Source organism: Emericellopsis atlantica (genome assembly GCF_019669845.1).
Source record: "Emericellopsis atlantica unplaced genomic scaffold F5Z01scaffold_20, whole genome shotgun sequence".
Taxonomy (NCBI): Eukaryota; Fungi; Ascomycota; class Sordariomycetes; order Hypocreales; family Bionectriaceae; genus Emericellopsis; species Emericellopsis atlantica.
In genome coordinates, this window is record NW_025764722.1 from 286793 (window position 1) to 314467 (window position 27675).

At 53.4% G+C, this 27675-nt stretch overlaps 11 protein-coding genes across 11 annotated transcripts; 4 read left to right on the forward strand and 7 right to left on the reverse strand.

Moving 5' to 3' along the window:
• Window positions 1–1381: 1381 nt before the first annotated feature.
• F5Z01DRAFT_222407 (uncharacterized protein) lies at window positions 1382–3125 on the reverse strand. The gene has a single exon (XM_046258231.1). It carries the CDS (start codon window positions 2706–2708, stop codon window positions 1821–1823), a length of 888 nt encoding a protein of 295 aa, XP_046116595.1. The 5' UTR covers window positions 2709–3125; the 3' UTR covers window positions 1382–1820.
• Window positions 2918–4863, reverse strand: F5Z01DRAFT_222314 (uncharacterized protein). Its single transcript, XM_046258230.1, has 2 exons — window positions 3689–4863; window positions 2918–3631 (listed from the first exon to the last, which is right to left on the reverse strand). The coding sequence occupies exons 1-2, from the start codon at window positions 4633–4635 to the stop codon at window positions 3127–3129; spliced, it is 1452 nt and encodes a 483-aa protein (XP_046116596.1). The 5' UTR covers window positions 4636–4863; the 3' UTR covers window positions 2918–3126.
• Window positions 4864–5056: 193 nt separating this feature from the next.
• F5Z01DRAFT_222132 (uncharacterized protein) lies at window positions 5057–7191 on the forward strand. The gene is made up of 6 exons (XM_046258229.1): window positions 5057–5676; window positions 5738–5757; window positions 5824–5857; window positions 5907–6357; window positions 6412–6507; window positions 6564–7191. The coding sequence occupies exons 1-6, from the start codon at window positions 5478–5480 to the stop codon at window positions 6946–6948; spliced, it is 1185 nt and encodes a 394-aa protein (XP_046116597.1). The 5' UTR covers window positions 5057–5477; the 3' UTR covers window positions 6949–7191.
• Window positions 7192–7433: 242 nt separating this feature from the next.
• Window positions 7434–9526, forward strand: F5Z01DRAFT_682502 (NADP-dependent oxidoreductase domain-containing protein; the record flags this gene model as incomplete). The annotated part of the gene is made up of 5 exons (XM_046265765.1): window positions 7434–7475; window positions 7550–8161; window positions 8229–8514; window positions 8824–9144; window positions 9213–9526. 5 exons carry the CDS (start codon window positions 7434–7436, stop codon window positions 9524–9526), a joined length of 1575 nt encoding a protein of 524 aa, XP_046116598.1.
• Window positions 9527–10676: 1150 nt separating this feature from the next.
• F5Z01DRAFT_638177 (uncharacterized protein) lies at window positions 10677–11138 on the forward strand (the record flags this gene model as incomplete). The annotated part of the gene is made up of 1 exon (XM_046262348.1): window positions 10677–11138. One exon carries the CDS (start codon window positions 10677–10679, stop codon window positions 11136–11138), a length of 462 nt encoding a protein of 153 aa, XP_046116599.1.
• Window positions 11139–11610: 472 nt separating this feature from the next.
• F5Z01DRAFT_222491 (uncharacterized protein) lies at window positions 11611–13264 on the reverse strand. The gene is made up of 3 exons (XM_046258232.1): window positions 12773–13264; window positions 12270–12714; window positions 11611–12212 (listed from the first exon to the last, which is right to left on the reverse strand). Exons 1-3 carry the CDS (start codon window positions 13180–13182, stop codon window positions 11994–11996), a joined length of 1074 nt encoding a protein of 357 aa, XP_046116600.1. The 5' UTR covers window positions 13183–13264; the 3' UTR covers window positions 11611–11993.
• An 837-nt stretch (window positions 13265–14101) lies between these two features.
• Window positions 14102–15115, reverse strand: F5Z01DRAFT_660241 (uncharacterized protein). Its single transcript, XM_046263820.1, has one exon. It carries the CDS (start codon window positions 14902–14904, stop codon window positions 14356–14358), a length of 549 nt encoding a protein of 182 aa, XP_046116601.1. The 5' UTR covers window positions 14905–15115; the 3' UTR covers window positions 14102–14355.
• A 1887-nt stretch (window positions 15116–17002) lies between these two features.
• On the forward strand, window positions 17003–18517 carry F5Z01DRAFT_744242 (uncharacterized protein; the record flags this gene model as incomplete). Its single annotated transcript, XM_046266913.1, has 3 exons — window positions 17003–17234; window positions 17317–17788; window positions 17905–18517. The coding sequence occupies 3 exons, from the start codon at window positions 17003–17005 to the stop codon at window positions 18515–18517; spliced, it is 1317 nt and encodes a 438-aa protein (XP_046116602.1).
• A 206-nt stretch (window positions 18518–18723) lies between these two features.
• F5Z01DRAFT_222518 (uncharacterized protein) lies at window positions 18724–19418 on the reverse strand. Its single transcript, XM_046258233.1, has one exon. The coding sequence runs from the start codon at window positions 19320–19322 to the stop codon at window positions 18819–18821; it is 504 nt and encodes a 167-aa protein (XP_046116603.1). The 5' UTR covers window positions 19323–19418; the 3' UTR covers window positions 18724–18818.
• Window positions 19419–21055: 1637 nt separating this feature from the next.
• Window positions 21056–24342, reverse strand: F5Z01DRAFT_726515 (uncharacterized protein). Its single transcript, XM_046266657.1, has 2 exons — window positions 22703–24342; window positions 21056–22629 (listed from the first exon to the last, which is right to left on the reverse strand). Exons 1-2 carry the CDS (start codon window positions 24243–24245, stop codon window positions 21524–21526), a joined length of 2649 nt encoding a protein of 882 aa, XP_046116604.1. The 5' UTR covers window positions 24246–24342; the 3' UTR covers window positions 21056–21523.
• Window positions 24343–24980: 638 nt separating this feature from the next.
• On the reverse strand, window positions 24981–27134 carry F5Z01DRAFT_690431 (peptidase family M3; the record flags this gene model as incomplete). The annotated part of the gene is made up of 4 exons (XM_046266112.1): window positions 24981–25164; window positions 25218–25421; window positions 25479–26431; window positions 26481–27134. 4 exons carry the CDS (start codon window positions 27132–27134, stop codon window positions 24981–24983), a joined length of 1995 nt encoding a protein of 664 aa, XP_046116605.1.
• Between the last annotated feature and the right edge of the window lie 541 nt (window positions 27135–27675).

Below are 27675 nucleotides of genomic sequence, written 5' to 3' on the forward strand. Positions count from 1 at the left end.
TCGCGGTGGACTGTGACGAGTCATCTGTCAGCTTCTGTTGCTGTGGGCGCCCAGTCGCCGGTCACCAGGACAGCCTCAGGGGGAGGGTGGTGTGCTCTCACTGCCACGAGGCGAGTCAGCTTGGCAAGTAGTACATGTAACTCTGAATCTGCGACAAGATTCGGCTCTTGACCATTGGCGATCCAACCCCCAATGGTCCCGACAAGGTGGTGACCAATGAGACATCAATGCCTCACTCCCTCAGATGTACAGTGCCTCGCTTGGTAACTCACACGAACATTCTGGAAACCGGCTTACATCTACGAGCTGAAAAGAAGTCACTCTTCAAGAACGCGCAGATCTCAGAGCAATCGACTCGTCCATCAGTGTCGGTGTTCTGTGCGGGTAAGGCACCAGCCAGGGGTCCTCGTGAGACATCCGAGATCCCTCCTCACTTGTTTTCTCGCGGTCTCGACGCCACAGGAATGCACAGGGAGCAGACTGCCGATGCGAATGTGGAGGCTATCAAAGTGCCGCATCAAATTGCATCTGAAAACCTGATGCTGCACGGCTACGCCGTTACGTTCTTTGCGACGCGCGCGCGTGCAGGGGTGGTCCAGGCGAGACTTCCTGCAAAAGCAACCACAATACACCGGAACTCGCCCATTCTGTCTACCTACAGCGCCCTCTGCCGGCTTACGAGCCAACGAAAATCAGAGTGACTTCCAAGACACATCGGCAGCAAGTCTACACTATTAGAACGGAATCCTCTTGGTCGCTGTATCTCCCTGGCCAGCCTGAACCGCGACGCTACATGGCACGCAATCATCGACCAGCCATATGGATGGGATGTCTCGGCTGCAGATAGCCCATCAAATGGCGCTGAGAATTTCTGCACCGGTTGGTGGCTTTCCCGGCCTATTGGCCAATATTGGTCTTCCACCAAACAGACCAGACTCTGTCCAGACCAACAGGTCTGTTGATTACGGGCGGCCGGAATTGCTGTAGGTATCGACAACGGCTCAGGTCTCGGTAATAGGCCTACGGGACCTAGATCTCTCGTATTCACCTGCTGTTCTCATACCGAGGAAACACGCGGACATTTGCTTTGCCACCTACCTTTCTTAGCTGCACTTTTCGCCTTGGAAATCAAACAATTGACGTCGATACACGCAGTCGGAGTATACTTCTAGCCATGTCAAGCGCTATTTCCGTGGACGAAACATTGACGATGGACGTACCGATCTATGCTACCGTTTTCCCTAAGTACCTTCCACGCTGTCTTGAGGTGCGCGATCAAAGTCAAATGGACGTTGGCCCGCGAATTTGGCTGCTGTTTGCAGAAAACCTAGACATTTTGAAAAAGGGGTAATCAACAAGCCAGCCTCCACCCGACTTCCCCAAATGTTAGCATTCCGTGAAATAGTGCGGATGGCATTGCGGGTACTGACCAAACTACCTTGGTAGCCTGGTGAGACCTCATATGCTGTCACCTCCATAGAAGAAGGCTGCCTCCCTGACTGGAGCCAAATCTACCGCGGCCTCTGGTAGAGCTCGGGTGAATCACCAGACTTCAAATACGCTATTCTCCGAGGAAGCATGGCTTGTACCGCTGTAGACAGGCTCATGGTGGAGACGATACGTGGATTTGTCCAGAAGCTTTAGCATGGAGACTCGACGCACGCACTTGGCCGTCTTTGGCTTGGATCAGTTGTCATTCTCCTAAGCTATTCATCTGCCTGTCCTGATCAAGCAGCCCTGCAACACTCTACCTGGAGAGCCCGAACCCGGATCTGTGCATGGACGCCTGGTGGGCATCGATTCGCACCTTTCAGCGGGATCTAAGCTGGCATCTCAACAGGCGGCTGCCGCTGCTGTTGTGGTGCTGCTTCCAACTCGGCTTTGGGAATCACGCCAACTTGGGTATGTGTTGTGGCTGGGTCCCAGCTCTGCACGAGGCCGCTCCGTTCATGTAAACCTCCGCCGTTACTTCCTATGCCATCACCTCCTGAGCCACCGGTGTCGGAGGCCCGCCCTCTCCGTCGCCAGAAGAATACTGCCAATGCCAGTATGCCCAGCGCGGCCAAGGCTGCGCCTACACCAATACCTGCCTTGGCCCCAGTGCTCAGTCCCCCACTTGAAGAGTCGTCGTCGTCCTCCGCGCCGGCGCTGGTGGGAGTTGGTGTAGAGCTCGTTTTAACGGCAGAAGTAGCTTCCGCGTGCGCTGTTGCGGTCGACGATATGGCTGTCGTGGGCTCGCTCTCCAGGCCTAATGTGGTCGAATGGCTGCGCTCGCTTGGCGACACCGAAAAGGTCACGCTGTTGATGCCTGGGTCACCGCTGCCTTGGAACACATTGAACCAACAATCGTCTGCGGTGATTTCTCGGTCGATCGTGACGAGGTACGACCCGTTCTTAGGGGTCAGATCGTCATATGCCACGTACGAATATTCATTATCTGTACATTGATCAGAAGACTGCATTAGGAACAAGCTTGACGCCAGCTGTTGAAATCGCTGCAGACCTGTGCTGTTGCGCCAACAGAACCAAAGGGTCGGTTTGTTGTAATCCGTGGCGTAGCTGACGTTGACTGTGTCTTCATAATGAAACACGAGACCTTCTTCAACGGGATAATAAATTGCTCCAGCCTCGACAACCGACACCAGACCGGTTGTTGCCAAGAAGACGCACCACCACGCTGGCCATGGGTAATCATTCGTCCCTGTCATCGTGATTGCGAGTCTGGCCTGCCTGAAAGCACGCCGGCTTCGCTTGTCAATGCTGGACTGGGTTGTCGTTTGTGGTCAGAGACCCGCGACGCATAGATTTTCAACAAAGGACGGTCTTGCAGCAACAGGTGCGATGCATTTCCCATGCGACCGTACGGAGACCTCTCACGTGGACCACATCACCTGGATGATGCTGAATCATGCTTGATCAGCCCTGCCAACCCCTGCGGTTAATGAAACAATCGTCGACATGGTTCGTGGACTTGGCGGCTACAGAAAGCCCTTTACCAGAATAGGAAGGGATTCGACTCATTCGAGGGCATGCGCTTGTTGTCGTGCCGCGCACCCGTGAAGCAGATCATAATTCACTATTGCGTACTTGGGAGATCTGTACAATGGTATCGCCAAGAACCCATCATCAGACTTTGGCATTGGAGATCTTGAAGCCCCCCGGGCACAGCTCCTGGAAGACCTCGTGCGGGTCATACTTCGCCGCCGCCGCCTTCATCTTCTTGATGTTGTCGGCACCATAGCTGCCGAGTGGATCCTGGCTGCTGTCCGCGTAATTAAGATATACCCACTCGAGATCCCCCCCCTCGAGAGTTGCCGCAAACGCGCGAACCTGCTGGATCCAAGTATGAATCTTGGGGCGCGCGAAAGCTTCCTGCTCCGGGGTCTTTGCCATCACGACGGCGAGGAACAGTATGCCATTGTCCTTCTGCCGCTCCACGCCCATCACGTTGCCCCCGGCTTCAACACAGCGCTGTCCGAAAAGTGCGGGCAAGGGCTGGAACAAGCATTGGGTGATGAAATCCCCATCCGGTATGAACGCCTTTAGCTCTTCCACGAGCTGATCATGCAGTTGCGACGCTTTGGAAATAATCCGGGGGTCGTTTTTGAAGCAGCTCGTAAACCATGTATCACTACAGAGACATGTGTCAGCACGTTTTGAGCCCGAGGCAACGGGTATTGCATCTTACTAGTAGTTGGCAGGTATGTTGTACTCAAACGCCATCTCAGAAATAGTGGTCATCTTGACGGTGTTCATAATCTCTGGCAGGGCCAGCCACTTTTCGTACGCTGGGGGCTTCTCGATGCCGGCCATGTTCGCATAGAGAGTGGCAACAACGACGTCCTTGAAGTCTGGCATATATGTGAACATGGTAACCAGGTTGCTGTCGATGTCGTTAGGCACATTGTCGGTAAACGACAACAGAGCCTCAATGGCACCGGGAATTGCCTGCTTTGAGAAGAATGTCATGCCTCCCCACACCTTGTCACATTGAATGGCCTTCATGGTGAACTCGGTCACGATACCAAAGTTGTTTGAGCCGCCCTTGAGGGCGTGAAACAGGTCCGCATTGGTCTCCTTGTCAACGGTGATCACGGCGCCATCAGCGAGGACGACCTGATACGACACGACATTGTCGCACGCGAAGCCCTGACGTGCGGTGAAGAACGTGTTTCCGCCACCGAGCAAGAGACCGGCGACTCCCACATTGCCTTCACGACCACCAGCGACTGCGCGTCCATGCTTGTCGAGCTCGGCGTAGACCTCGCGCCATCGGCAACCAGGTCCAATGCTGACAGTCTCTGTGTCGGCATTGTACACTGTCTTGTTCAAGCGAACGAGATCAATGGTCACTCCGTCTTCGATGTTGTTGGATCCCGCCCAGTTGGTATGCCCGCCACTCCGGACAGCGAACTTCTGACCAGCGGCAACGAGAGATTTGACGGCAATTGCAACTTCTTCGGTGGATTGTGGCTGCACAATACACGCGGGCGTGATCTTGGCACTATTGGACCAGTACGATTCTTGCCGGGCTGTGAACTCGGCGTCTGTGGGAGACAGGATGCGAGACTGGAGGCCAGCAGAGACGAGGCCTTGAGCCTGGGGGATTGCCGGTTGGGGTGTGAGAGTGGCCATGGTCAAACGCAAGCGGACAAGAGAGGGCGTCTGTGGTTTGATCTATGGACCTTCGGTCGACAGACACTTCAAAGTTGGGGGCCTACGTTCAATATATATGTCGACATGGTGGCCACCCACCTACGAACAGCTTGTCCATGTCCCTCGTTGGCGGCTTTGCCTTCGCCAGCCAGCTTCCATTTTGGAGACAACACTGCATAGTCACATGTATGAACAGTGCATATGGCCTGCATTTACCCCTGGTGCCTGCGCTTCCGTTCTCCGCGGGTCAGGCCAAGCTGCCAGGGTCCATGTTCTGAGTGTTTCGGTCCTCGACCAACACAATTGTCAGCCAACGAGTTGACAGCACCTGAGACCAACAAGAACGACAACCGACAACGGCGATAGATGCCATTGGTGGATTAAAAAAAAGTCGATAAGACTGTTCATGTCAGCAGTGTCACCGCGTATGATCGATCACTTTTCCTTCGTCCATTTCACAGCTGTCTTGGCGAAGTCAACGTGTCGATTGGCCAGAACTCGGGGGAGCAATTCGGTACAATGGGGCTCACTGGGAACATGGAGAAGCTGTTGACCCCTTTGAGACGCGATGAACCTGCCAGAAATCTGCAAGCATCTTCGCAAAGCTACGATACAACCAACACTCATGGTTTCCGCGGAGCATAGAGGAGCAAGTGGCTCCCGGCGGTGGTTGATGCTTTCTCCTCGCATCATCTCAACTTACAGACGGTAGGAACCCCTTTCTACCTACTCTTCAGCCAGTTTGTTCTTTCAAAGAGCTATCTATGCTCATCTGCACTTCCAAAACCACACCTTAAGCCCTTTGCGCAGCGAAAACTGCCATGGTTACCATCCTCGATGGCGTCCCAGTCGTCATTCCGCCGCCCAAGGGGTATGAAGTCGACTTCAATAACCCTCAACGGAACAGCGAAATCGAAGCGTACTGGCTGTTCGGCGTTGGAAACTTCTTGGCAGTCTTATTTGTTTTCCAACGGATCTACGTGCGGGCAGTCATTCAAAAGACAATACGTCTTGAAGATGGTAAGGCTCGCTGGAACTCCTGAATTCTGACTTCGATCCGAGTATCACTAACATGACGAAGCCTGCTTAGGCGTTTCCTATGTGCGTGAAATACAATGCACAAACTACAAGCGGCAGTTGCTCGCATTTGATGTTAACCTGTCCTAGGTCTTTTCCGTCGTTCTTCAAACGCTCATCATCCGTGGGTGCCACCATCGAGAACGCTTCGTTGTGGATTCTAACATCCCTAGGCGATTTCGCTCGCGGTGTCATGGGCACACATGGCTGGGAGATGCCGATAACGAAATTCGCCCTGTTTGTACGCGCGCTATACCTGCTTCCGATCCTCTACAACCCCGTACAATGTGGCGCCAAGATGGCATTGCTTCTTGTCTATAGGCGGCTTGCACCGCAGAAATGGTTCCATGTTGCGGTTTGGTTCACGGGGTTTGTGGTCGTTGGATCGTCTGTCGCTATCACATTTGTCACCATTTTCCCCTGTCGACCAACGCAAGCGGCATGGGACATGACCATCACGGACTCGGAATGCATTGATCGAAACGCTGTATACAAGGCTACGGCAGCTCTCGGCGCCGTCACCGACACCATGGTACTCGCAGTGCCTATTCCGGTCGTGATACCGTTGCAGATCTCGATGAGGCAGAAGATCGGGCTGATAGCTTTCTTTGGAATTGGCGGGGTGTAAGTCAACGTAGGTGCCTCCTGGATGATGGGGAGCTAATTCGGGCCTGATAGGACTGTCTTTACATCTGTTATGAGACTTGTGGCGCTCATCAACTCCATGGGCGACGAGGACCAATCTTGGGGCGGTGGACCGGTCCTCCTCTGGATGTAAGAGTCTTATCTGCCTACATCGCAACCCGGCACCACCTCTAACTGATTAATAGCTTCGCTGAGGCCAATCTCTCCGTCATATGCGCCAGCCTCACCACGATCAAGCCCTTCATCAAGCACATTTTCCCTCGGAATTTGGGCTCGACCGACCCATCGTCGAATGGTCACGGTGGCTCTGCCTTCTCCAACCCAAATGCCCCGCCTACTATCGGGGAGATCGCTACGAGAAACCAGAAGAGACATGATCGATATGAACGCTTCGATGAAGGGTCCATGTATCCGCTGGAGACGGTGGGAAGTGCGGAGGCGTCCAAAAACCATGGCCCTAGTGTTCAGGTTGTCGAGGCACAGCAAGACGGTTGGCAAGGGTCTAGCCACATTCAAGGCGAGGACTCTGGCTCTGAGAAAGCTATTGTACAGACACGTCTTGGGCCGTGATTGGTTTCATGAAGTGCAATATCAAGCATTGGCCCATAATGATCGTCTTGGAAGACTCGACTCACAAATCAAATTGCTAAGTTACTCTTGCCGAGATACCACCAGGCTCCGAATGGGCGACAGAGTATCTTGTTACAAATCAAAGCATGACCGATTCCTGCTCCCGTGGGCGCTAGTTTGGTTCTTGAAGTCATTGATCAGCATCGAACTCTACATAAGAGTCCGCACTCCCTCATCATCATCATCATCATTGATCTTTGGCCATTCGCATGGTGGTGGTGCAAATGCCTGTTCTGGTAGGAGCAGTTCTTGGCGCCGACAGGGCATTGCTATCGAACTCCACGTCAAGGGCAGCATGGCGACTATAAAGGGAGCCACGAAATTGCTTCTGGTGAATTATGAACAGCACAGCTCTCGTTCGTCTACTCTCATCAATTGTCGGATCTCTCCATTGCAGTCAGCGCTGAACACCATTGCCAGGCATCATGGCTACGACCACCCCCAACCTTGTACTTGGCATGTCCTCTGTAAGTCATGAGACCTATCGCGCATATGTAACAGGCGGCCCTCGTCAAACTCGTCTAATCAAATTTGCGTCCAGGTTGGAGATACATCTACCAAGTCCACAGCGCGCTTCGACGCGCCTGAACAAGTCAAGGACCTCCTCGATGCGTTTGCAGCCAGGGGCTACGACCATCTCGACACGTCGCGCATGTACGGCGCGTCCGAGGACCGCATGGGCGCGGTATCAGCGGGCGATCGGTTTACCATTGATACAAAGATCACGTCCATGATCCCCGGCGCCCACACCCGCGACAAGGTCCTCCAGGAGATCGACGCCTCACTAGAGAGTCTCAGGATCCGCACGATCAATAACGAGTACCTCCACGTCCCCGATCGGGACACAGATCCTCTTGAAGCATGCGAGGCGATGGATAAGGCTTTCAAGGAAGGCAAGATTAAGCACTGGGGCCTGTCCAACTACACCGCGGACGAGGTGGAGAATTTCGTGAGGTTGTGCGAGCAGCATGGCTACGTGAAGCCCAGCGTGTACCAGGGACAGTACAACGCGGCTGTCCGGAGCAACGAGGAGAAGCTGTTCCCCGTGCTAAGAAAGCACGGCATGGCTTTTTATGCATTTAGTCCGGCGGCTGGGGGGCTGTTTGCTCGCAATTATCGAAACGTTCGGCCAGGAAGCCGCTTTGACCCATCGGTAAGTCTACCCTCACCTTGTGCCGAATCACGGGAAACGTGCCTTTTCTGATCATGCCCCCGTACAGCATGGCCTTGGGGCTCTCTATGCGGGGTTTTACTTGCACCCTTGCATCTTGGATGCGGTTGATGAAGCTGCGGCGATGGCGTCCAAGCATGGAATCAGCGGACACGCGGCATCACTGCGCTGGACGGCGCATCATAGTGCCCTGTCCAAGGCTCATGGGGACTCTGTCATCATCGGCGTCTCCAGCATGGAGCAGCTGCATTCAAACATTGATGCGATTGAGGCAGGCCCGCTGCCAGAGGAGGTGGTGACGGCATTTGATGCCATGTACAAGGCCACTGTGGAGGGTGACAAAGTCATTTCTTACCACTTATAAGCGAGGATGGAGGCCCGAATCCGATCAGCCGCTAGCCATTTATAGTAGGAGCAGATCTTGGCAAGGCTGAGATGTCACATCATGCGGCATGCCTGTGCATGCACGTCGTGTTAGTCCTAGCCCTTTGGGCGCTGACAAATTGAGGATGGAGGAATGATGAAGGACTAACTTCAAATGGGAGGGGAAGCATCAGGAATTGAGGCATGTCATCAAGTGCTATCTTCCGCCAGAAATTGAACCAAGGCTGCTTTCTTTCCAAAATCAAGTATTTCCCTTCCAGACATGATTGATTTTGTCGTGGTCTCGCACCCAGGCCGACCTGCCACGGCCAAAACGAAGCGCCAGGCGCACTCCCATGCGGCGCGGGCTGCGCACGCTCGTGCCCGGAACCTAGAGGTGAAAAGATACACTCAGCAGCGGGAAACGGCTTCCAACGAAGCCAGTGATGACAGGAGGTCGAGTAGCAACCGTCACGCCGTTCGCGGGCGACCTGGTGTATCCGTACATGTCCCTGCCGTCGTCACAGGTGCCTTTGAGCATGAACCACTCCGCGATTTCTTACAGTCATTGACCCAAAATGAGCACAAGCTCTTCCATCACTGTAAGAAAGTCTCATTGAAGCCGAACCTCGACATGATCAGGAGCTGATCCATTGTCGCGCCCGTGCAGACATCACCATAGTCTTTCCTGGTATGAACGCCAGCTGCCCCGTACTGGCACAGCTATCCTCCGGAGCGCGGAATCTAGCAGAGAATTGGCTGCTACTCTCGTCGACAAGCACAATGTTCCTGAGAGGATTCCTGCTGTCCGCTTGTCGGCATCTGGCCATGGCGTATCCGGAGGCAGGGTACGAGCACGTTGCTCAGCAATATAAATGGACGTACATTCGAGCACTTCAGCAGGAGTTGGCTGTCGGCAACGGCCTTGTTTCTGTCGCCACGGCTACGCTTGCCATGGTCCTCGTCTTTGACGATGTATGTTGACGTGCTTTGCGGTCAAGTCCCCCCAGACGAGATGGAAGATGATGCTAACGACAGGACAGATCTCAATAGGGGACTTTGCAACAGCAGCACAACATGCCATGGGGGTCGTTCAGATCGTTCACTCCGTGGGGGGATTCGCATCTATGGAGAGGATGGGATTGTTCGTCCGGCATAATCTGTTGAACTGCATCTACGGCAAGGAGCTGCGTGAATGGAGTCCGCAACTGACGCAGCCCGACACATTGCGACTATTGGGCGTGCCCGAACAGGGACTGTGCGATAAAACCTGGTTTTGAGGATTCTCGCTTGATTCAAGAGGGAATATGCATTGTATGGAGTTATCGATATGTACATCAGGCAATACATCTGGGTCTGGCTAGAGAGCCCTCGCCGTGCGCGTCCCCGGGTTGACAGATCTACCACATCAAATGGGAGCCCACTACATTAGGGACCATACATTTGTACAACGCACTGAACACTGAGGAGTACCTATCCCATGCCGACTTTGGGTATTGGTGGCTCTTTACACTAGAAAAGCGGGAAGATACTAGTATTCAATCAACCCAAAGCGTACTACATGTCGTCCCTCTTGTGTTATCAGTGCCGCTATGTGCCTCAAATACAGGTACCGTAGGGCGGGCGGCAATTTACGAACGTCCTTCCTGCCTCCAACATTGAATCCTTCCTCAATGGGTCCGGACGATCTTGCCTAAGAGCCGGACATTTACTCAAGCTTTCTTTCATGAGTTATTCTAAGGATGCTTGATCTCCTTTCCGCGTGGGTACATTTAGAGCTTTGACAGATGTCTGCGCCGATATAGGGCCAGAACACCACGAGCAATTCGTTGAACATGCTACTGAGTATTCAGTTCCTGTTGTTTTTTAAATAGAAGGAGGAGATGAGTATTGACCAATGTGTAGTATGGTTCCAGCCCACTTTCCTTAGCATGGCCCAGGACTGGAACTGGAAGGTACGTGCTTGCCAATCTCAGCAAGTACTGGCCAACATTCATCCCGACTGGCAACTACAACCTTCACTTTCGGCTCGATTGTTTAATACTTGAGGATCCAGATGGCTCTCGTGGCTTTCCCCTCGTTTCTCTCTTCTCCCTAAATCGCTGTTCCACTGCTTTCTGCACCGCTCGTCAAAATGGCTTTCTGTGATTACTGGAACTGCGTCTGGGTCGTTATAGGCGGCTCGGTGACGATTTATCTCGTCCGTCTTCTTGACCGTCTCGGGCTCGCCATCCGAGACCGGTTTTTTCCTCCTCCTCCTCCTCCTCCTCCTCGACGTCGCCCTCCCCCCCCTCCTCCTGTATCTCAGCCTGCCTCCCAAAGCTCTGAGCTTAAGGATGTCCTAGAGGCGATCAGAACGCAGACCGAGGACTTGGGTCGGCGTATCGATGCGGTGGAGTCGCGATCTTCCGAGGCCAGTACCCAACTGGCTGAGGAGATCTCGACTCTGTCGGGTTGTGTGCAAGCCCTGTCCGAGGCATCGCGTCAATCGTCCTCGATGACGGATTCTCAGGGACCCTTTGGGGAACCTGCTGGGCATTGGACTGCAGAGTTCCGATTCCGACCCACTGCTGGTGCAGACAGTGTTGGCCAGTGAAGAGGACACCAGATGTAACAATCTGAAGCCGTCTGACGCCGACGGACGGCACGACCTGACCGAACAGGGTCGTGGGGCATCATTCAACATGGTGCTCCCCCAGCAAGCGCTCGCGACCTCATCGTGGTGCTGGGGTCCAGTAGCCTGTGCTCTAGTAGCGCAGGTGAAGCCAACGCGAGCTGCATGACAATGGCTGAGACCACCAGTACAGCCCCTATCGGTATTTGTTCCTCGCTGACACTCCTCAGGTCTCAGTTTCTCTCCCAATCTTTGGAAGCAATACTCCAGCCAGCTACAGGCCCAATGCCGATGTGATCAACCCAGAATTTCAGTATAGGCCGGGCACGCTCTCGTCGACTACCATGTTACACAACACAGACTCGACTCGCCGTGAGTTGATGAGGGTGCACTTCGAGACATTCCAGGGCTTCTGTGGGCAAGAGTTCTAGCATCGTCGACTCCATCACATAGATGGTAACAAGGGGGAGCCTCAGGTATGTCGACTGCACGTGTCGGGTGCGATACCGCTGACACTCTACACAGGAGAAGACAGGAGACCCCAGGTTTGGTGGCTAGGACACCCACGTCTCTTCACCTGCAAAGAGACGTGCTGTTGTTTAGGCAAGACGCCTTCGTCGTGGAGCGATGTTAAGGTTGTTGTGATACGGTAATCGACAGGAGTGTACCTCGTCGTTGGCTGCCAAGGGCTGGCTGTTTGACAATGTGGCTGATCTTTGCTAAAGGGCTGTTTGAGCCTGTGAACAATCCAGGCATCAAAGAAAATATCATCCCCTTTGAAGTGAAAATGCTTGTAGGCAGGGTGCTTAGTTACCCCATGCTGTGGGCACTTGACTATCATAAAGTCGCTTGGTTCAGACTGTCCCACATTCTCTTGACTTGGCCCGGAGGAAAGGCATCCAAGTCACGTTCATTGCCTTTGCAAATTGGATCACTGTACTTGCCACTTCCCACAGATGCTTTCCACTTCCAATCGTCCTCATCACGGCATTCTCCGAGGAGGTGGTAGGACACCATGGTCACTTGCCAACCATTCGGAACGACTCTGTAGTACACCTGCAACAGTTGTTCAGAGCGTGGACAGATTGCGGAGGGTTATAATGTGATACTTACAGCTCCCGGGGCAGTTGTTGAATACATTGGCTCTCGCGCTTCGGCTTGTCGAATAGTGATTGTGTAGTCCATTAAACAAACGTTGCACGAACCTGAGCCATTCTCGCATGTTTTGAGAACATCAATATCCGCAAGCTCGGGAACATGCTGCAGACTGTTTCTCCGCGGGTAGACCAGATCCAAGGGGTCCGTCATCACGTGGTGGCACAGGCGATATCGGCCCTCGTTGATTGCTTCTCGTACGCTGTGGCCCCGGCCTTGCAACTCGTGCTTTGTCCGCAGAATCAGTTCGCCGTCGACTATCCTTCCGTCTGAGCTCTGTAGCCACAATGGGCCGCCTTCCCAGCTCCACGCCCATCCAGGGGTTCTGAGAACGGTCAGACGTAGGCCGTTTGGTGCCCCGTACAGATGTCGATTTGTGACGAGACGCGCAATGACACGGTCCCTGTGGAAGAAGATTAGCTTGCTGCAGGCGGTGTGGCGATTTCAAGTTTGTTTCTTACAAGATTTGAGCAGACCCGTAGTTGGGACTAAACCCCCGAAGGTCGCGGCAGCAGTTTCGACTCTTGGTCGCAGGCGGATGATATTGCCACGCGGTGAGCCCATCGGTCAAATATGGGTCAAAAGTATGCAACTTCCGGCATCCCGTACAATGGTAGTATTTGTGGCCTAGGTCCTTCTCCAGTAGAGCGAGCAGCCCCTGCGTAATTTCGTCGTGCCTTTCGTGAAGGCAGTGCTGGAGAAGCCTGTAGAAGGCTCTGCAGGTCAGAGTAAGGGATCCCAATGATACTGGGTGCGGCTCAAGATAGGCAGTGATCTCGAGCAGGATTTCCACTGGTAGCTGAAGGATGGGCGGAGGAGGGTGGTCGTGGACAAGAAGGTGCCGAACGAACCAGGAGAATATATTACCCATGGCGACTTTTGCTGTAGTTTTTGAAGATGCTGCCTGTGCTGATGCGATCTGTGGGTTCTGGGGTATCTGGATGTGCTGAGTTCAAATACTTGATGGGGCTCCAACTTATAGTCTTTTCCTTTTTTCTTGTCTTCTCTTTTTTTTTCTTGAGCTGCAACATTTCTCTCAGGCCACACACACTCTAGGGCGATTTATTTCAAATTCGTGTCGCTGCGAGTGGCTGAACCTTAATAATTTTTTCAGTCGCAAACACGTGCACGTATTTGTCACTTGAAATATGAATTTGAATTTGGCTAGTTCTAGACAAGACAACATGACCGTGTACGGATGTGTGGTGGCCGACGGGGACATCGGACACGGCTCACGGACTGGATCACTGGAGCCGCGACCGGGATCGGGACCGGCGATGGAGCTCCGGAGCGGACCTGGGTGGAGATCAAGCGATGGTCCGGCCCGTCGAGAGGTCCATGTCCTTTCTCCCGCTTCGGAATGCAATACAATAGTGGACGAGGCTGGGTTGTCACTTGAAACGCGAGGCATGTCTGACTTGATACGAGATTGCACGATTTTTGTGAAGCGCATCAGAGGGGAGTTGCCCATGTGTCGTGTCTTCTGAATCGATTTGAGCAGCTGCGTCGCTGTCATCTCCCATCCACCTCTCTAACAGATGATGGCTGCGATGATACGTTGCAGCTATCCATTGATGCAGCGTTTTATCACAATGAGATGCGCTATCTCCTTATGGGGGTTTTGACACATGGGCGCCTGTGACACCGCGCTGAGGGCTGAGACAAAGTTTCGGCACCAGCGCAATGACGTGCATCGCGTCTGCGAGCCAGACACGCTGATGGGAATGCAGCGAGGCGACTTCGACCTGTGTACATGTACGCACATGACACGCTAGCAGAGATAAGCTTCGTTGGTGATGATCGCTCAAATGTAATTGTAGGTATCAAAAAATCTATAGACAGGACCAAGCGCGGCCTGGTCTCCCAAAGGCGGAAGATGTCATATGTAAAGAAGTGGTCTCCAAACGCCCATCCCCTGCGAAGAAAAGTCTATCAAGCAGATTGAAGTAAAAGTAGAAAGAGTGGCGCGTGTGACGCGCCAACATGTTGTTGAGGAACCACCAGGGTTCGAAGCAGCCACTGGCTAGCCCCCAGACTGCCGCACTTAGAAGATGGCGGCAACGACAGCGGCAAAGGCCATGGCCATGAAGCCAGTCTGGGCGACAGAGGTGACACCGGCGCCGGGGGTGTCGTCGGTGGGCACGGTCGAGGGAGCGGAGCCAGTGTCTGAGGGACCCTCGGGGACGTCAGTGGGCAGGACGCCGCTGCTGGTGGTGCCGGGGTACCCCGTAGGCCCGTGAGAGGTCGAGTTCTGCGAGACGGACCAGGTCATGGTGGTCTTGGAGCTGCTGGTAGTGCAAGGGACGGTGGTGTTGATGCTGACGACAGCAATGGTGGTCTCGATAACGGGAGTCTCCGTCGTGGTCTCGGGCTCGGGCTCAGGAGTCGAGGTGGTAGTCTCGGGGACGATGGAGGTGGTCTCGGCGACCACGCTCGAGGTCGTGTGCCACAGAGGGCAGTCCGTGGCGGTAGGGTTGCACTGGGTGACGGTCTTGGTCATGGTGGTGGTCGAGGTCATGGTGGTGGTGCCCTCAATCTGAGCGTGCGCGCCAGCGGCGGCAGCGACAGCGGCGATTCCCGTGGTGAAGCGCATGGTGAATGATGGGTTTGAAAACGTCGTCTTGAGTGGAAGAAGTGAGATGATACGCGACCGGCGACGGTATGGCTTGGCTTTGAAGTTGAAAGAGGGGGTATCAGAGAGCGAAGATGTAACGGAAACGATGCCTGCGTCGAGAATGAGTGTGTAGACGAGATTGAAGAAAAGAGTGTCGGTGTCGTGAGGGGGGAAGAGAAGAAGAGACTGTGCAGAAATAGCAACGAGTGAGAGGGCGGGAGAGCGCGATATTAAAACTCTGTTGATCCATCCATCATCCGCCCAGGCGCATTGACAGGGGGACGAAAAGAGTATAGCGTCAGGCACAAGGCACAAGGGGCAGTAGACGCACAGTGCTAGCTGCAGGCACCGGCATCCAGGCCCAGGGGGCGCGCTCTGGCGTCGCAGATGGAATCGCGGCGGACATGTGGTGACAGCACTAACAGCTCGGCAAGCGGGCAGCGTTCCGGAGCACAGTCTGTGTTCTGTTGCACACAGTACATGCAACATTGGAGGGGGATTGGAGGGCACGCGGCAGATGGATGCCTCCCTCTGTGATACGTAGCGAATTGTACTACGTATCAATCATTGGCTCCCCTCTCCCTCTACGCAGCCCAACGGATAGATAGCCAACACATTCGGCAGGCCACCTCAACTCGCAGACAGGCGGCTAGATTCACTCACTGCCAACTCATCACCGCCCTTTTCTGGTCCAGTCCCTCGGAGAATTGACAATAAGGTGCTTTTGGCGTGGAACCGCCCGACTCGCAGCCTGTACCCGTCGCTAGCTTGGCCTTGACCCAGCGGGCCCATCTACTAGCGGCCTGTAACGCATTGTTTGCAACGTCCACGACAGTGAGGAATTTCCGAGGTCGATGTGCTGAGAGAATGCAGGTCGCGAACCGTTAACATGCTCGGCAGCCGAAGCATGCCTCTTCGGATTCCACGGCGTAATCGAGCTGGGCGCACAGAATATCTGAGCTTGCGAGAGAAATGGACGGCCGCTTCCCCAAGCATGGTAGGCTTGTATCAGATTCCCGCCCCTGGTGATCCGCTCATTTCATCAATGTCAACGCTGTTTGCCGAGCTTGCCAAACCATGAGGGCTTCAACATTGCCGTGAACGAGGGGGGTAGGAAAACAAACAGAATGAAATCGGCGGAAAGCAAAAACATCCTGCTTTTTGATTCGCTATGGTGCACAGATTTCATGTCGAGTGTATACGTGGCTGCCACCGTTTGTCTTGAACGCGTTTGCTCACGTCCGTGCACCTGGCCCCATGTACATCCACCTACCCTAGAGCTTGATAAGCGTAGTTTATGTTCGTGTTGGTTTGGTCGTGACAGAAGTAACTCCCCCGAATTGACGAAGGCTAAAGCTTGATGATTAAAAATAGATAAAAATGAATATGGTAGAAGCTCTGTCTTGTGTCCTAGGCTATATAAAGTAGTCTCCTGACTACATGAACGGTCAAAATCAAAGCGGCCCCTATTGTCGGCACCACGCCAGTAGTACGTACTATCCACGTTCAAAAACCTACATGTACACATTTCGGGCTATGGCAGTATCTCTCAAAATTTGCTAGTAGTTTTAGCCAATTCCCTCCCGCGCGTACCATTCCAAATCATAAAAGGCTACTGCAGTCCTCGACTAGGTCAAGTCATCGTAATAACGCGCACCGTACTTCAACGCCCACTGCCACCTTTACTTCTCCCTCTGAGAGCTATGCTCAACGGACTTGTTATTTTGACTTTTCTCTACGTAGTTAGGGAGTATTTGAACCGCCCAAGTTCCGTGAGCTAGATACAATAGCCTGATTACTTCAAGCTGCATCCCCGCTCGAGCTCATCTCGGCGTGACGGTGTCCAATCCGTATAGATGTAGATGCCGAGAGCCTTAATTATCCGGGTGTTAATTCCCCCCTGAGGCTACCACTGCCTAATAGCGACTGCATTGCTCTACCAAGGTCGTTCGTTTGATACGTGAAAGCACCAACAGTCGATAGATATCATATTATATATATCATATCCCCGCATTCCCCTGTGCAATGTTAAAACATCAAACCCATTTCTCAAGTATTCCGACAAGATGGACAAAGTATGGCGCGCCCTCGGGATGTCTTCTGCCAATTGAAGACTGCGCCGTCGCCTGTCGAGACGGACGAGATCTACCCTCTCCACATGTTAGACGATACCAAGACGCTCCGGGGTATTGTCGTGACTTGGACACTGCGCTTCAACAATGTGCTGGATGCGGACAAGCTCCACAGCTCTCTCTCGGAGCTTCTGGAGATCGGGGATTGGAGGAAGATGGGGACTCGCACGGATGAACGTAGGTGATGACATCTATACTCCCTGCTTTCGACGGTCAACAGCTACTTACTAGTACTTGATGACCCATACATAGGAGAAAGGTGCAGTAGAGATCCACGTTCCGCGGCCATTCACTGCCGAACGCCCTGCGGTAGCATACAGCCAGGAAATCCTCGCCGTTGATATCGAGAAACATGAGTTGGCGAGGGCACTTCCAAAAGGGACCGACAGGGCCTCTGTTCAGCCTGGACCTGGAGAATTTCGGGCCTTTGCGGCTCGGAAAGGGGCGCCGGAGGCTCTAGATGACTTCATCTACCACGACGTCCCGCAGCTATCACTGCACATCACCCTATTCAACGACGCGACTCTCGTCTCACTTTCATGGCCTCACACGCTGATGGGTGTAATGGGCCAACAGGGCCTGTTGCGCGGCTGGTCCATGGTGTTGGCTGGTCGGGTGTCCGATGTACCACCTGTTCTGGGTGCTCGAGAGGAGGCCATCCGTGCGGCTGTAGATGCACCCGTGGAGGCCAAGGAGGATTTCAAAGTCGGACAAAGCTTTGAAAGGATGGGGTTTCCTCGCATTAGGGTCGCGATTTGCCTGGGACATGATATGTCATCCCCTCCCTGAGTCGCGCACGATTTTCCTGCCTCGAAAGGCTGTGCTGTCGCCGAATTGCGTCGACAAGCGGAAAACGACATCTGCTCACGGCATGGGTCGCGCGCGCACTCACTTCGTCGTTGCCACAACCGCGGCCGGTGACTGTCCTCCACGCCCTCAACGCTCGATTCAGAATATCATCGCTGGCCAATTCTCCCGTTGTCTACATTCAGAATATGGCGGTGGCAGCCTTTGCATCCCTACCTGAGGATAGTCATACGAAGTCTTTGGTGCACGTCGCCTTGGAGAACCGGCAGCATCTGGTGGAGCAAGCGACGGAAGGTCAGGTCCTCGCCTTCCTCCGCGAGCTGCTGCAGAACGCAAAGACGGGCGGCGACCCCAATATCTTGTGCTGTCCTTCGGATGCCGTGTTGCTGCCCTTCACCAACTGGGAGCGGGCCAACATCTTCAAAACGGCGGACTTTAGCCCTGCGGTTGTGCGTGCAGGAGAGATGGGGCCGTTGAGAAACAACGCCCCTGGGACGATTGTGTATCACCATGCGGACTCTATGCGATCGAGCTCTGCAGTGAGAGATGTAGTCGTGGTCTTGGGCAAAGACCACGGCGGGAATTACTGGCTGAATGGAGTCCTGCTACCATCGACTTGGCTCAAGATTAGAGAGGACATTGAGAGGATGTGAGGTCAGAATAGGAGAGGTTGTTCACGCATTGTTGCTGTCCAACGCGATGAGGCTAAAGCGGCTTCATTCAATCCCCCTCGAAAGTCGACAGGACAGCTGTAGCACCTGTTAGGAAGACATTTCCCAATACATTGCCCAGCGGAGGCCTTTGCGGCCTCAACATTGACGAACGCTACAAGTACCCTCAAGACAAGGAACCAAGAGAGTACCTAGTCCACCCTAGTCCATGTCCGATAGAAAGACTCGATGCTCCAAATTCTGGTCTTCTGTCGATTCGACCGACACGGAAAGCTAGAGCCACTTAGGCTAGCTCGACGAGCACCGGAGGCTCAGCAACAGGAACGGCCTCGCCGTGCATGATGCCATTGACGTATGCGCACTGAATGACAAAATACATCCCGGTCCCAGCCTCTCGCAAGATCACTGGATACGGCATGCCCGCAAGTACCCATATCCCATCGCCAGGCAGAATCGGACCACAAGTCACACCCAAGCGGCCCTCGACGGTTGCAAACAACATCCGATCGCCAGACATGTCAGATGCAGTAGGCTCGGATACTATGGATCGAAGCAAATCTCGCAGGTCTGCGAGTCTCGAACAGACAGAATAGGCGTCCTCCGCCATAGCCGCTGTTTGCAACTCATCCATCAGTTGTAGATATTTCTGCCAGAAGGGCGGCTTGGGACGCTCCGAAGAGTCGAATGGTATGTCACCGTTGAGCCTCGAGATGGCAGAGAAACAATCGAAGACCTGCGCAGTAGCGGCTTCCGGATCGTGGCCTACTACCCCTTCTGCCTTGACCATCAACAAGAGTTCCGTTTTGAGTTGGCATTTGATTTTTTTTCGCAGCGCACAGCCTCGCTGTTTTTCATAGCCCTCACGTGGGTGTGCGTGGGATTGGCCACGTGGTCTTAGATTTTCTTCGCCAATGGCAGGAGCACCTGACAGACAAAGGTATCGACCACGTGGCCCATCCTGCTTTGCAACTCCTCTTGCATGCTCCCCCTGTGTTCTGCTCCGAACCGAGATGGAAGTAGATGCTGTGTCGTTTCGCTCCGATCAAACAGCAGAGTCCGCCATAGGACCTCTGTTCGAGCTTGGAGAGATAGCACAGCAGGAAGTGTCTGTCCCGTGGTATTCACCCGGGCCGCAATATATGATGTTTCAGGAAGAAAAGATAGAATCTCCAAGACCTCTGTGAGACCCTCTTGAGAGCTACGACGTTTGCTTGGATACAAGCTGGCTCGATGAACCGTGTCGACTCGATAACCATTTACCACGAGGTTGGAGCCTTTGAGTTTTGCTTCACCCATTCTCGCTGTCCTCTCGACGCACCATAGTGCTTCGTCTTGGTGTCAAACAAACCGCTATTCTCCTCGCGAAGGTCCAGGGCCCAGGTCTGCAGCTCACCGGGAAATGTGTGTCGGTCTTCACGTTGACACAGGATACGGATGCCGATCTGACTGAAAATGACCTTTGATGCGTCAAGATACACATCAGATAGTGTTTTGGTGTAGTCGGGTGCTTGTAAGATCGCGGATCCATCTTTATTGCGGAACAGACCGTGGAATGCGTACACTTTGTCTCGGGGATCCGAGCACCGCAGGTCGCGGAAGGCGTCAATTGTAATCTCGCAGACCTGGCGCATCGTGTACAGAGAGTGTGGGACTACTCAGCTGGAACGTTCATGATGTTTCTTTTGGGAGGATCACGAACGAACATACCTGGAGAACAGAATAATTCTCGGGATCGTGGTCGAACATGGCGCGAAGGACAGATACCTGCAGGATCGAGCCGTTCGAGCTCGTGTGCTGGTGTTCAAAACCTCCCGCAGCATAGAGCCGTCTAGGAATGTCTTCATCATCCCAACTTGGGACATCGGCAAGGTAATCACCGTTGGGGTCGTCCTTGTTGTGAAGCTTGCCATCAATTCGCCCACAAACCAGTCCCTGGACAGCGGCCTTCCAGCCCCGCCCCTGGACTTGGTCGAAATGAAATGCAAACTCGCGGGGTTGAATTAGAATATCTCCACAGATCAGGAGTGCTTCAGGAGACAAAGCCCATTCTTGCATGATCCAAGCTCTGGAGAACCACGAACGGCTGATAAGGAGATGGATGCCACCCTAGCAGCTGTTCCTTACTTAGTGGTTCTAAGCCAAGATCTACGTACGACTTTTTGTCGAGAATGTCAAGCTTCTTGCCTAGCTCGAGGCGAGTAAACATGCCCTCCGAGCTCCCTAGCTTGCTTATCACTCGGTCGAACGTTTGCCGCGTTGTTGCCCACCATTTGTCAATGAGCGGCTCACTCCCTCCCAGCAACATGAGTACGCATCGACAGCTTCCGTAGACTTGGCTCATCAATGAAATTTACTGGCCCTTCTCTTCCAGTTCATCACGATTGATGCAGATGGCATCAATCCAGATGTAGAAATGGTCTTGTCCCTGTGGCGTATACTTATCGCCGTATTGCGCAGCCATCGAGCTATTTGCGAAGTGCGTCCTCAAACTGACTATGGCCGTGTACAGATTCGTAGATACCGAAACTGGGTGCTGGTCACAGTATATTTCAAACGCAGGGGCTCCCCAGTGCTCGTGTGACACGAAATTATCCTTGTGGGTGTGATCGGTCCGCGGCTCTCCCCATGCGTAGAATAACGCAAAGTAATCTGGGCTAACATTGAGCGAGACCACGTACAGAGAGCAGCGGGCAGGAACTTCAAGATCGCCCGAGCCCCTGGGCTGTTGTAGCTCGACTCTCCATTCATTAGACGAATCGACGTGTGGGTTGGTAACGACTCGTAGGGGTAGTACAGTTTCCGTTGTCTGCCGAGACAATCAGGACGGGGCTAAATGACCGGCAGAAGAACTGGCTTTGGCCCTGGTGCAGCAGGCGACATTCCAATGACATCCTGTTCTCTTGGCCACTGACTGGTCAGCTCAGTCGGCGCTGTCTTGTCGTTCTTGCCATCACGCTGATGCTGTGACAGTTGCTCTGCCAGCACCATCTATCGCTGCTCTGCGTCAGACCCTGCGTCTACATTGACCTCAAGCTCCTGCCTATGGATGTCTGACTCACGATCGGCATCGACTTTTTCAGTTGCGATTTCGACCACCGCTTGGACTTGATCACCATCTTGTGGTGGGAGCATTGCAGGCTGACTTCCAACATTGTATTCCCCATTGGACTCGGAAGAATCGTCGCCACAGGAAGAAGAATCGCCATCGCTCCTTGTGCCCCGCTTCATCTCGACAAACATTCTCATCATCTGGGCCGTCTGTAGGGCTGTTCCATGAAGATCTTTGAACTTGGCAATGGCATGCTCGTCGCTCGCCAAGACAGTCGCATGAGTCATCTCGAGCGCCTTAGAAAAATGATGATGTGCCAACTTGGTTTGCGGGACAACATCGCGGCCTGGTCTTCCTGTGTTCTGCTCGAGCCAACAAGCTAAAGAAGCTTGTGCGCACAAATTCTTCAAATCAGACCCGGAGAAACCTCTCGTCACCATCACGAGACTGTCAATCCTCATGTCTGTATCGAGCTCCTCCTCTCTGAGGATCATGCGCAGAATGCGGGCGCGCGCATCAAGATTCGGGAGTCCGAACTCGACCTGGTAGGGCATGCGGCGCAAAAAGGCACTATCCAGGTCAAAAGGTCTATTGGTGGCGCCGAGCACAAAGGGTGCGTCGTCTCCCTGCATCACTCCGTCCATGCTCTGGAGGAACTGGTTGAGCGCCTGGCGTCTCCAGCAGGCATCATCGTCAGACCGGCGGAAGAATAGTGCATCGACCTCGTCAATGAAAATGATACACGGGGAGAGCTTCCGTCCGAGAGAGAATGCCGCCGCGATCGCCTTTTCCGTGTCACCGACCCATTTGGAGTTGACACTGGACGCGTCCAGATTGATCATTGTCGTCCCAGTCTGCTTCGCCAGGACTCTTGCGAGCAGTGTTTTTCCCGTTCCGGGTGGTCCGTAGAGCAAAGCCCCGGTGATTCTTGCGCTTCGTGAAAGGGCGGAAGCGGCCGAACCTGTGGTCTGACTGACGAGTCGCGACAGATTCTCGAAGATGCCCTCGCCTATATCGATCTCGTCCTGTGTTCCTCCTAGGGTTTCTAATACTGAGATTAGCTCCAATGGTGTCAACCTTCAACAAAGTTGGGAAATTGAATCCGAAGCTGTGCTTACCCGGGTCCAAGACGCTGGACAGGAGTTCCTGTTCTTGTTCGTTGCAGCTGGGTTGGACTGCCTCTATCTTCTGTTTCCAGGTTGGCCCTGTCCCCTCTCCAATGTCTGTGCTGTCTTTGGTCGCTGCTGGGCGAGTTTTGACGAAGCCACGGCTGCGTGCAGCTAATTCGGCACGATCAAAAGCAGTCTCTACATCTGAGATGCGGATAAACTTTTGTCTCAACCCTCTGCCCACGACATACGTCCGAGCAAGTTCCACGACCAATGCCTCTCCTCTGGTTTGCTGACAAAAGTACTTGAACTTGTCGCTGGATAAGCTTGCAGTCCAGTCGGACTCGGGATCCAAGAGATCCGCGGGCCATGAGGATACCCCTGGCAAGTTCTCACGCAAATATCGCTTGAACGATTGGATATTCGCCATTACCAACGATGGTGGCCAATTGTCTAGCCGATTCCCTGGCCACTCCTTCGGGACGCTCTTGGGCTCGAGTACAAAAAAAGTTTTGTTCGCGTCTGTAAGCTTCCTTCTCATGGTGCGGAGTGAGCAGATGTACTCGTCGCAACATTTGCCTTTTTCGTATACACAGAGATGGCATGAGCAGTTTGGCTTAAGCCACGGATGCTCCGCATGGTCGCTTGTTGCCGTAGTCTCCTCATTGGCCTCCGTGTGGGCAAAGCCGATGACGAGTGTCACTCTTTGTCCTGCCCGTCTGCGCTGGACTAATGCATCTCTGATCCTGCAGAGAATCCTTCTTTGCAGACAGGGCATGGAGAATAGTGTGTGGCGCATATAGAGAACAATGCTAGAACCATCGATATCTGAGGTCGTTGATGAGACCCTGTCAGGTTTAGATCCTCCATCCGTGGCCTCGCGAGCCTCCGTCTTAGCCGTCGCCGCCCCCAAGAGCACAGATATAGCTTGCGCATTCCGCTCTGTGTCGCTGCTTTCCGCGTTGGGCCTCGATCGGTTCCCGAAGAAGTATTCTACGGCGTCCTCAATCGGCTCGATGTCATCGTCAGCTGCACCACCTCTTCCAGCCTCGTGGGTGTCTTCTGAATGCTCTTTCAGGTATAGCGTTCTTTGGCGCAAGAAGTCCCATGCGATATCCTGCAGCTCCGAAGAGGTGAAAGTGATAAGAGAGGAGCCCATTTCTCGAGCCATGGTAACGACGACCCGGTCCAGAAAGTCGTAGCCTAATCGCATTTTGCTCAGCAAGATAATCGCACAGGGGCTTGCGGCCGGCATGAGCGTCAGGTCCGTCATGTGCAGCGCGGCTGTCATATCCAGCACGTCCTCCATCTCAAGTCGGTCAATGCTGAAGTCGTCGCTCGTGCTGTCCTCCTCGGAGGGAATCGTATGTTTTTCGCCCGTATCGTCTTCTTGATAGGATTTCGCATGTGGCATCTTGTCAAGCGCATCATCGACAAGTTTGAGGAGTGGCTTGAGATCTTGAAGCTCATCCGGCGTTCTGACGTTGTCGAGGAACCACCGCGGCAACAAGGGGCGGAACCCGCCAGATGCAAAGGTTTCTAGTGTTCCCATGTCTGCAGAAGGTTGAGACGTTGTGGGCAAGGACTTTCAAATACTGCACGCTGTAACACCCCAGACTGAAAAGCAGAGAACCAACGGCCAATTTGCTTGATGTCGGTGGGATTTTCTTGTGCTCGCGATCGCGGCTTATCGTGCTACCTTAAGTAAGTACTTCATGCGACCTCCACGTGACCCCAGGTGGCAGGTACCATCACCAGCTTCACAACCATGCACAATGAATCACTCATCCATCCAAGGTGAACCACTTGGGTCATCAACTCTATCCATAACAATGCAGGGGGTCACGACCAAACCAGACAGCTGCCAGCGCGGTCAGTAATGGCTCTACTGAGTCTACTCTGTAGTGAGTAGTTACTAACTAAGTAGTCACTAGTCCCTCGGCCCGGTCCCTGCTTACTAGCAGGGTAGGGTGCCACTTTCAACAACCAGGCCAATCAGATACAGAAGCAGTACTAGGGCAGGCCTGGGACTCAAGGACGCTCAGGCTTTCAGGCAAAATAGGGCACTCTATTCACGCTGCTTGAGTAGTGGTCTGCACTTATAACGACAGGATTATTATAAAATGATAACTTAGCTGCCGGGACCTATTTGCAGTCTTGGCCATGGCAAACTCAGGGTCGTGGCTTGAAGAAACGTGGGGTTTTGCGCTAAGCCGTTTTGGATGCGCACCACAGTACGTGTAAGTCGACACCAAGCATCGCCACAACCCTGTCCCCCCCATCGGTATCACAGGCTGCGAAGGAGGTAGTCAGAACTAGGATGATGGCCGAGAAATTCCTCCAACATCTCCATCTCATCTCTGCTACCGCCATACTCTAGTATACCGCGACGATATCTTTCCCATGAGGTCTGGCTCCGCGGATCCTGGATAAATGTATTTTGGTAAATATCCGCAGCGAACACAGCAGCGCTATTCACGTGGATTGTTAGCATTGAAGAAGAATTGGCCGTCAGTTGGCATACCAGAGATATGAATAATAGCCAGCATCCATGCCGGAGACCAGATGGTGGAAGGCGGCCTGGGGATGTCCTCGATTTTCTTGGTCGGGATTGGGTAACAATCGCAACCTCTCCATAATGTCATTGAAGATAGAACCGGGGTCCAGATTCAAACACTCCTCGTGGGAAGAGACATTGTGGACAGCCATATCGAAGCGAGCAAACGCACTGTGAAAGTTCAAGTCAGCAAAGGATGGTGTAGACAGGGGGATGCAGCAGACGTACAGTTGTCGCAGAAACCACAAAGCCCTCGTTTTACTCCGATTTTGCACGAGAGGACCTAACAATTCATCGGGCAACGTTTCAGGGGGAACCTCTTGTGCAGGGTTCTTGCGACGCCACTCCGCCAGGTAGGCCGGGCTTGCTGCGGAATAGTGACAGCTCATCTGTCTTAGCTCATTCTTCGTCCAACACCAATTCTCGAGCATGACGCTCGGCACTTCGAAGAAATCCGGAGGCATCCTATGTCCATGGAAACGTGCCGTCAACGTTCTCGATACGAGGTCGTGCATACCGTGTCCCAGTTCGTGGAAGAGGGACGTCATCTCACTGTGCTTGAGCAAAGCGCAATCAGAGGCTGTCGGACGAGGAAAGTGGCACATGAGAAGCGTGGCAGGATATACCCTGCTGCCGTCCTCTTTGACATAGCCACATTGCAGATTAACATTTTGTGAAGCTTTGTGCTTGTTCGGTCTCCACAGCAAGTCCGTGTAGAGATAGCCAACAAATTCACCATGGAAGGCCTCTCTTGCGTCCCAGACAGCCCAAACCTGAACATCTTCGTGCCAAATTGCGTCAGCGACAAGCTCAGGATCGAGCAAGTCGAACCGAAGCTGGAGACAAGAGGCAAATATGTCGAGCATGGCGGATACCGTTTTCTGGAGCGGGAAATACTCCGCAATCTGGTTCTGGTCAACGTTGAGGTCTTCGAGGACAAGGCGGTGATAATAGCCATAGTCCCAGGGAGGCATTGAGTCACTCCTTTCTGGGAGGTCCAGGTTTCTCTTGGCAAGCAGTGCCTGCATCTCTTTCTTCCCTTGTGGAATGAGGACTTGTTCCAGTTCATCAACAAACGTGTTCACCCACTCTGTGGACTTGGCCACGCGGGTCTCCAAGCGAAAGGCCGCGTGACTGGCATAGCCGAGTAGTCGCGCGTTCTCGTCGCGAAGCAGAATAATCTGCTTGAACACGTCCACATTCTGGGGGTAGCTTTTTCTCTTTGGCAACGTACATCTTCTTACGCGTGGCCGGATTCTTTGCGTATTGCATGACAGCATTGACATCTGCTCGTGTGAAGCGAACAAATCTCATGTCTCCCCTGTCGCCTTCGTCTGTCGCGGGTACAAAACGGGCAAGGTCCTGTGCAGGCACGCCGTCGAGCTCGTCGAGCGAAAGCCACAGTCCTCCATCATCATTTCTTAAATTCTGGTTGTACTGGCGACGTAAATGATCAATTTGGTTCCTCTTCTCCAGGTAAAGCTGGATCTCGTCTTCGTTCAGCCTACCATGCCCACTTCTCGTGAATGACTTTACGAGACTGTCCAAGTACTTGGCTTCCTCAAAATGGAGGGTCTCGTTCTTTTCTTTGACCGCTTCAATGAGTAAATAAAGATCTCTTCTCTTCGTCATGTCAGACTCGGCCTCGCGCATGAGGCCGACAGCCTCATCCGATGCTTCGCGAGATGCCTGGTCCGGGGAAGCGCAGCGCAGCATAGCGAGAACCGCCATCTGACCCTGAATTTCATTTTCCACGCGAATGAGAGGACGGACCACATTCTCGAAACAGGCATCGCAGAGGCGCACGGTGCCCACGCGGTTGTAGACCTCGGCTTCTTCTTGCATGATCTTTTTCGCGGTAGACACGACTTCTTCGGCTGCCATAATGCGAGGCAACGCCTGCGGTAGAATTGAAATTGTTCTAACCGCACACATTTCCAGTCAAGCTTCAAGAGAAAGGTTTGGATCACAGTTGGTTTGGCAGGAATGCTAGGCCTTTAAGTTGACACCCGTGTCCGGCTGCTCGGCACAGAACTGTGCATAATGTACAGAGAGTGTCACTGACCCCGCTCTCTCATCCTATTTCATCTATTTGGTTTAAGTTTCCTGACTTGATTAACTTAGACTTAGACTCCAAGACGAGTCCTAAGCCCATATGTTCAGCCCAATCTTTTGTCCCGACCTTGCAGGTATCCCAGCGCGACGTACGCCATGATATGGAGTGCCATCTGAATGGAACTGCTCCAAGTATGCGGCAGAGCCCGCGATGGGCTTGAACTGGTAGCTGCAGTAGCCGTTGAAGTCGCATCGCTGTACCTTTGTCCGCTCGATCTTAGTATGATAGCTTCGCCATCCCATGATCAAGACGGCAGTCACAAGTCTGCGGCACCGTGCTGGTAATGCCACGGTAGTCACTACTCTGCTT

Bases quoted from the DNA above. Each gene is read 5' to 3' on its own strand.
- F5Z01DRAFT_222132 (XM_046258229.1), top strand. From the start codon at position 5,478: ATGGTTACCATCCTCGATGGCGTCCCAGTCGTCATTCCGCCGCCCAAG. The intron at 5,758-5,823 runs GTGCGTGAAATA...AACCTGTCCTAG, and splicing joins CCTGCTTAGGCGTTTCCTAT to GTCTTTTCCGTCGTTCTTCA. The intron at 6,358-6,411 runs GTAAGTCAACGT...CGGGCCTGATAG, and splicing joins TTCTTTGGAATTGGCGGGGT to GACTGTCTTTACATCTGTTA.
- F5Z01DRAFT_726515 (XM_046266657.1), bottom strand. From the start codon at position 24,245: ATGGGAACACTAGAAACCTTTGCATCTGGCGGGTTCCGCCCCTTGTTG. The intron at 22,630-22,702 runs GTAAGCACAGCT...TCTCAGTATTAG, and splicing joins GTCCAGCGTCTTGGACCCGG to AAACCCTAGGAGGAACACAG.
- F5Z01DRAFT_660241 (XM_046263820.1), bottom strand. From the start codon at position 14,904: ATGCGCTTCACCACGGGAATCGCCGCTGTCGCTGCCGCCGCTGGCGCG.
- F5Z01DRAFT_222491 (XM_046258232.1), bottom strand. From the start codon at position 13,182: ATGGGTAATATATTCTCCTGGTTCGTTCGGCACCTTCTTGTCCACGAC. The intron at 12,715-12,772 runs GTAAGAAACAAA...CTTCTTCCACAG, and splicing joins TACGGGTCTGCTCAAATCTT to GGACCGTGTCATTGCGCGTC. The intron at 12,213-12,269 runs GTAAGTATCACA...CAACTGTTGCAG, and splicing joins CAACAACTGCCCCGGGAGCT to GTGTACTACAGAGTCGTTCC.
- F5Z01DRAFT_222518 (XM_046258233.1), bottom strand. From the start codon at position 19,322: ATGGTCAAGGCAGAAGGGGTAGTAGGCCACGATCCGGAAGCCGCTACT.
- F5Z01DRAFT_222407 (XM_046258231.1), bottom strand. From the start codon at position 2,708: ATGACAGGGACGAATGATTACCCATGGCCAGCGTGGTGGTGCGTCTTC.
- F5Z01DRAFT_222314 (XM_046258230.1), bottom strand. From the start codon at position 4,635: ATGGCCACTCTCACACCCCAACCGGCAATCCCCCAGGCTCAAGGCCTC. The intron at 3,632-3,688 runs GTAAGATGCAAT...ATGTCTCTGTAG, and splicing joins AACATACCTGCCAACTACTA to TGATACATGGTTTACGAGCT.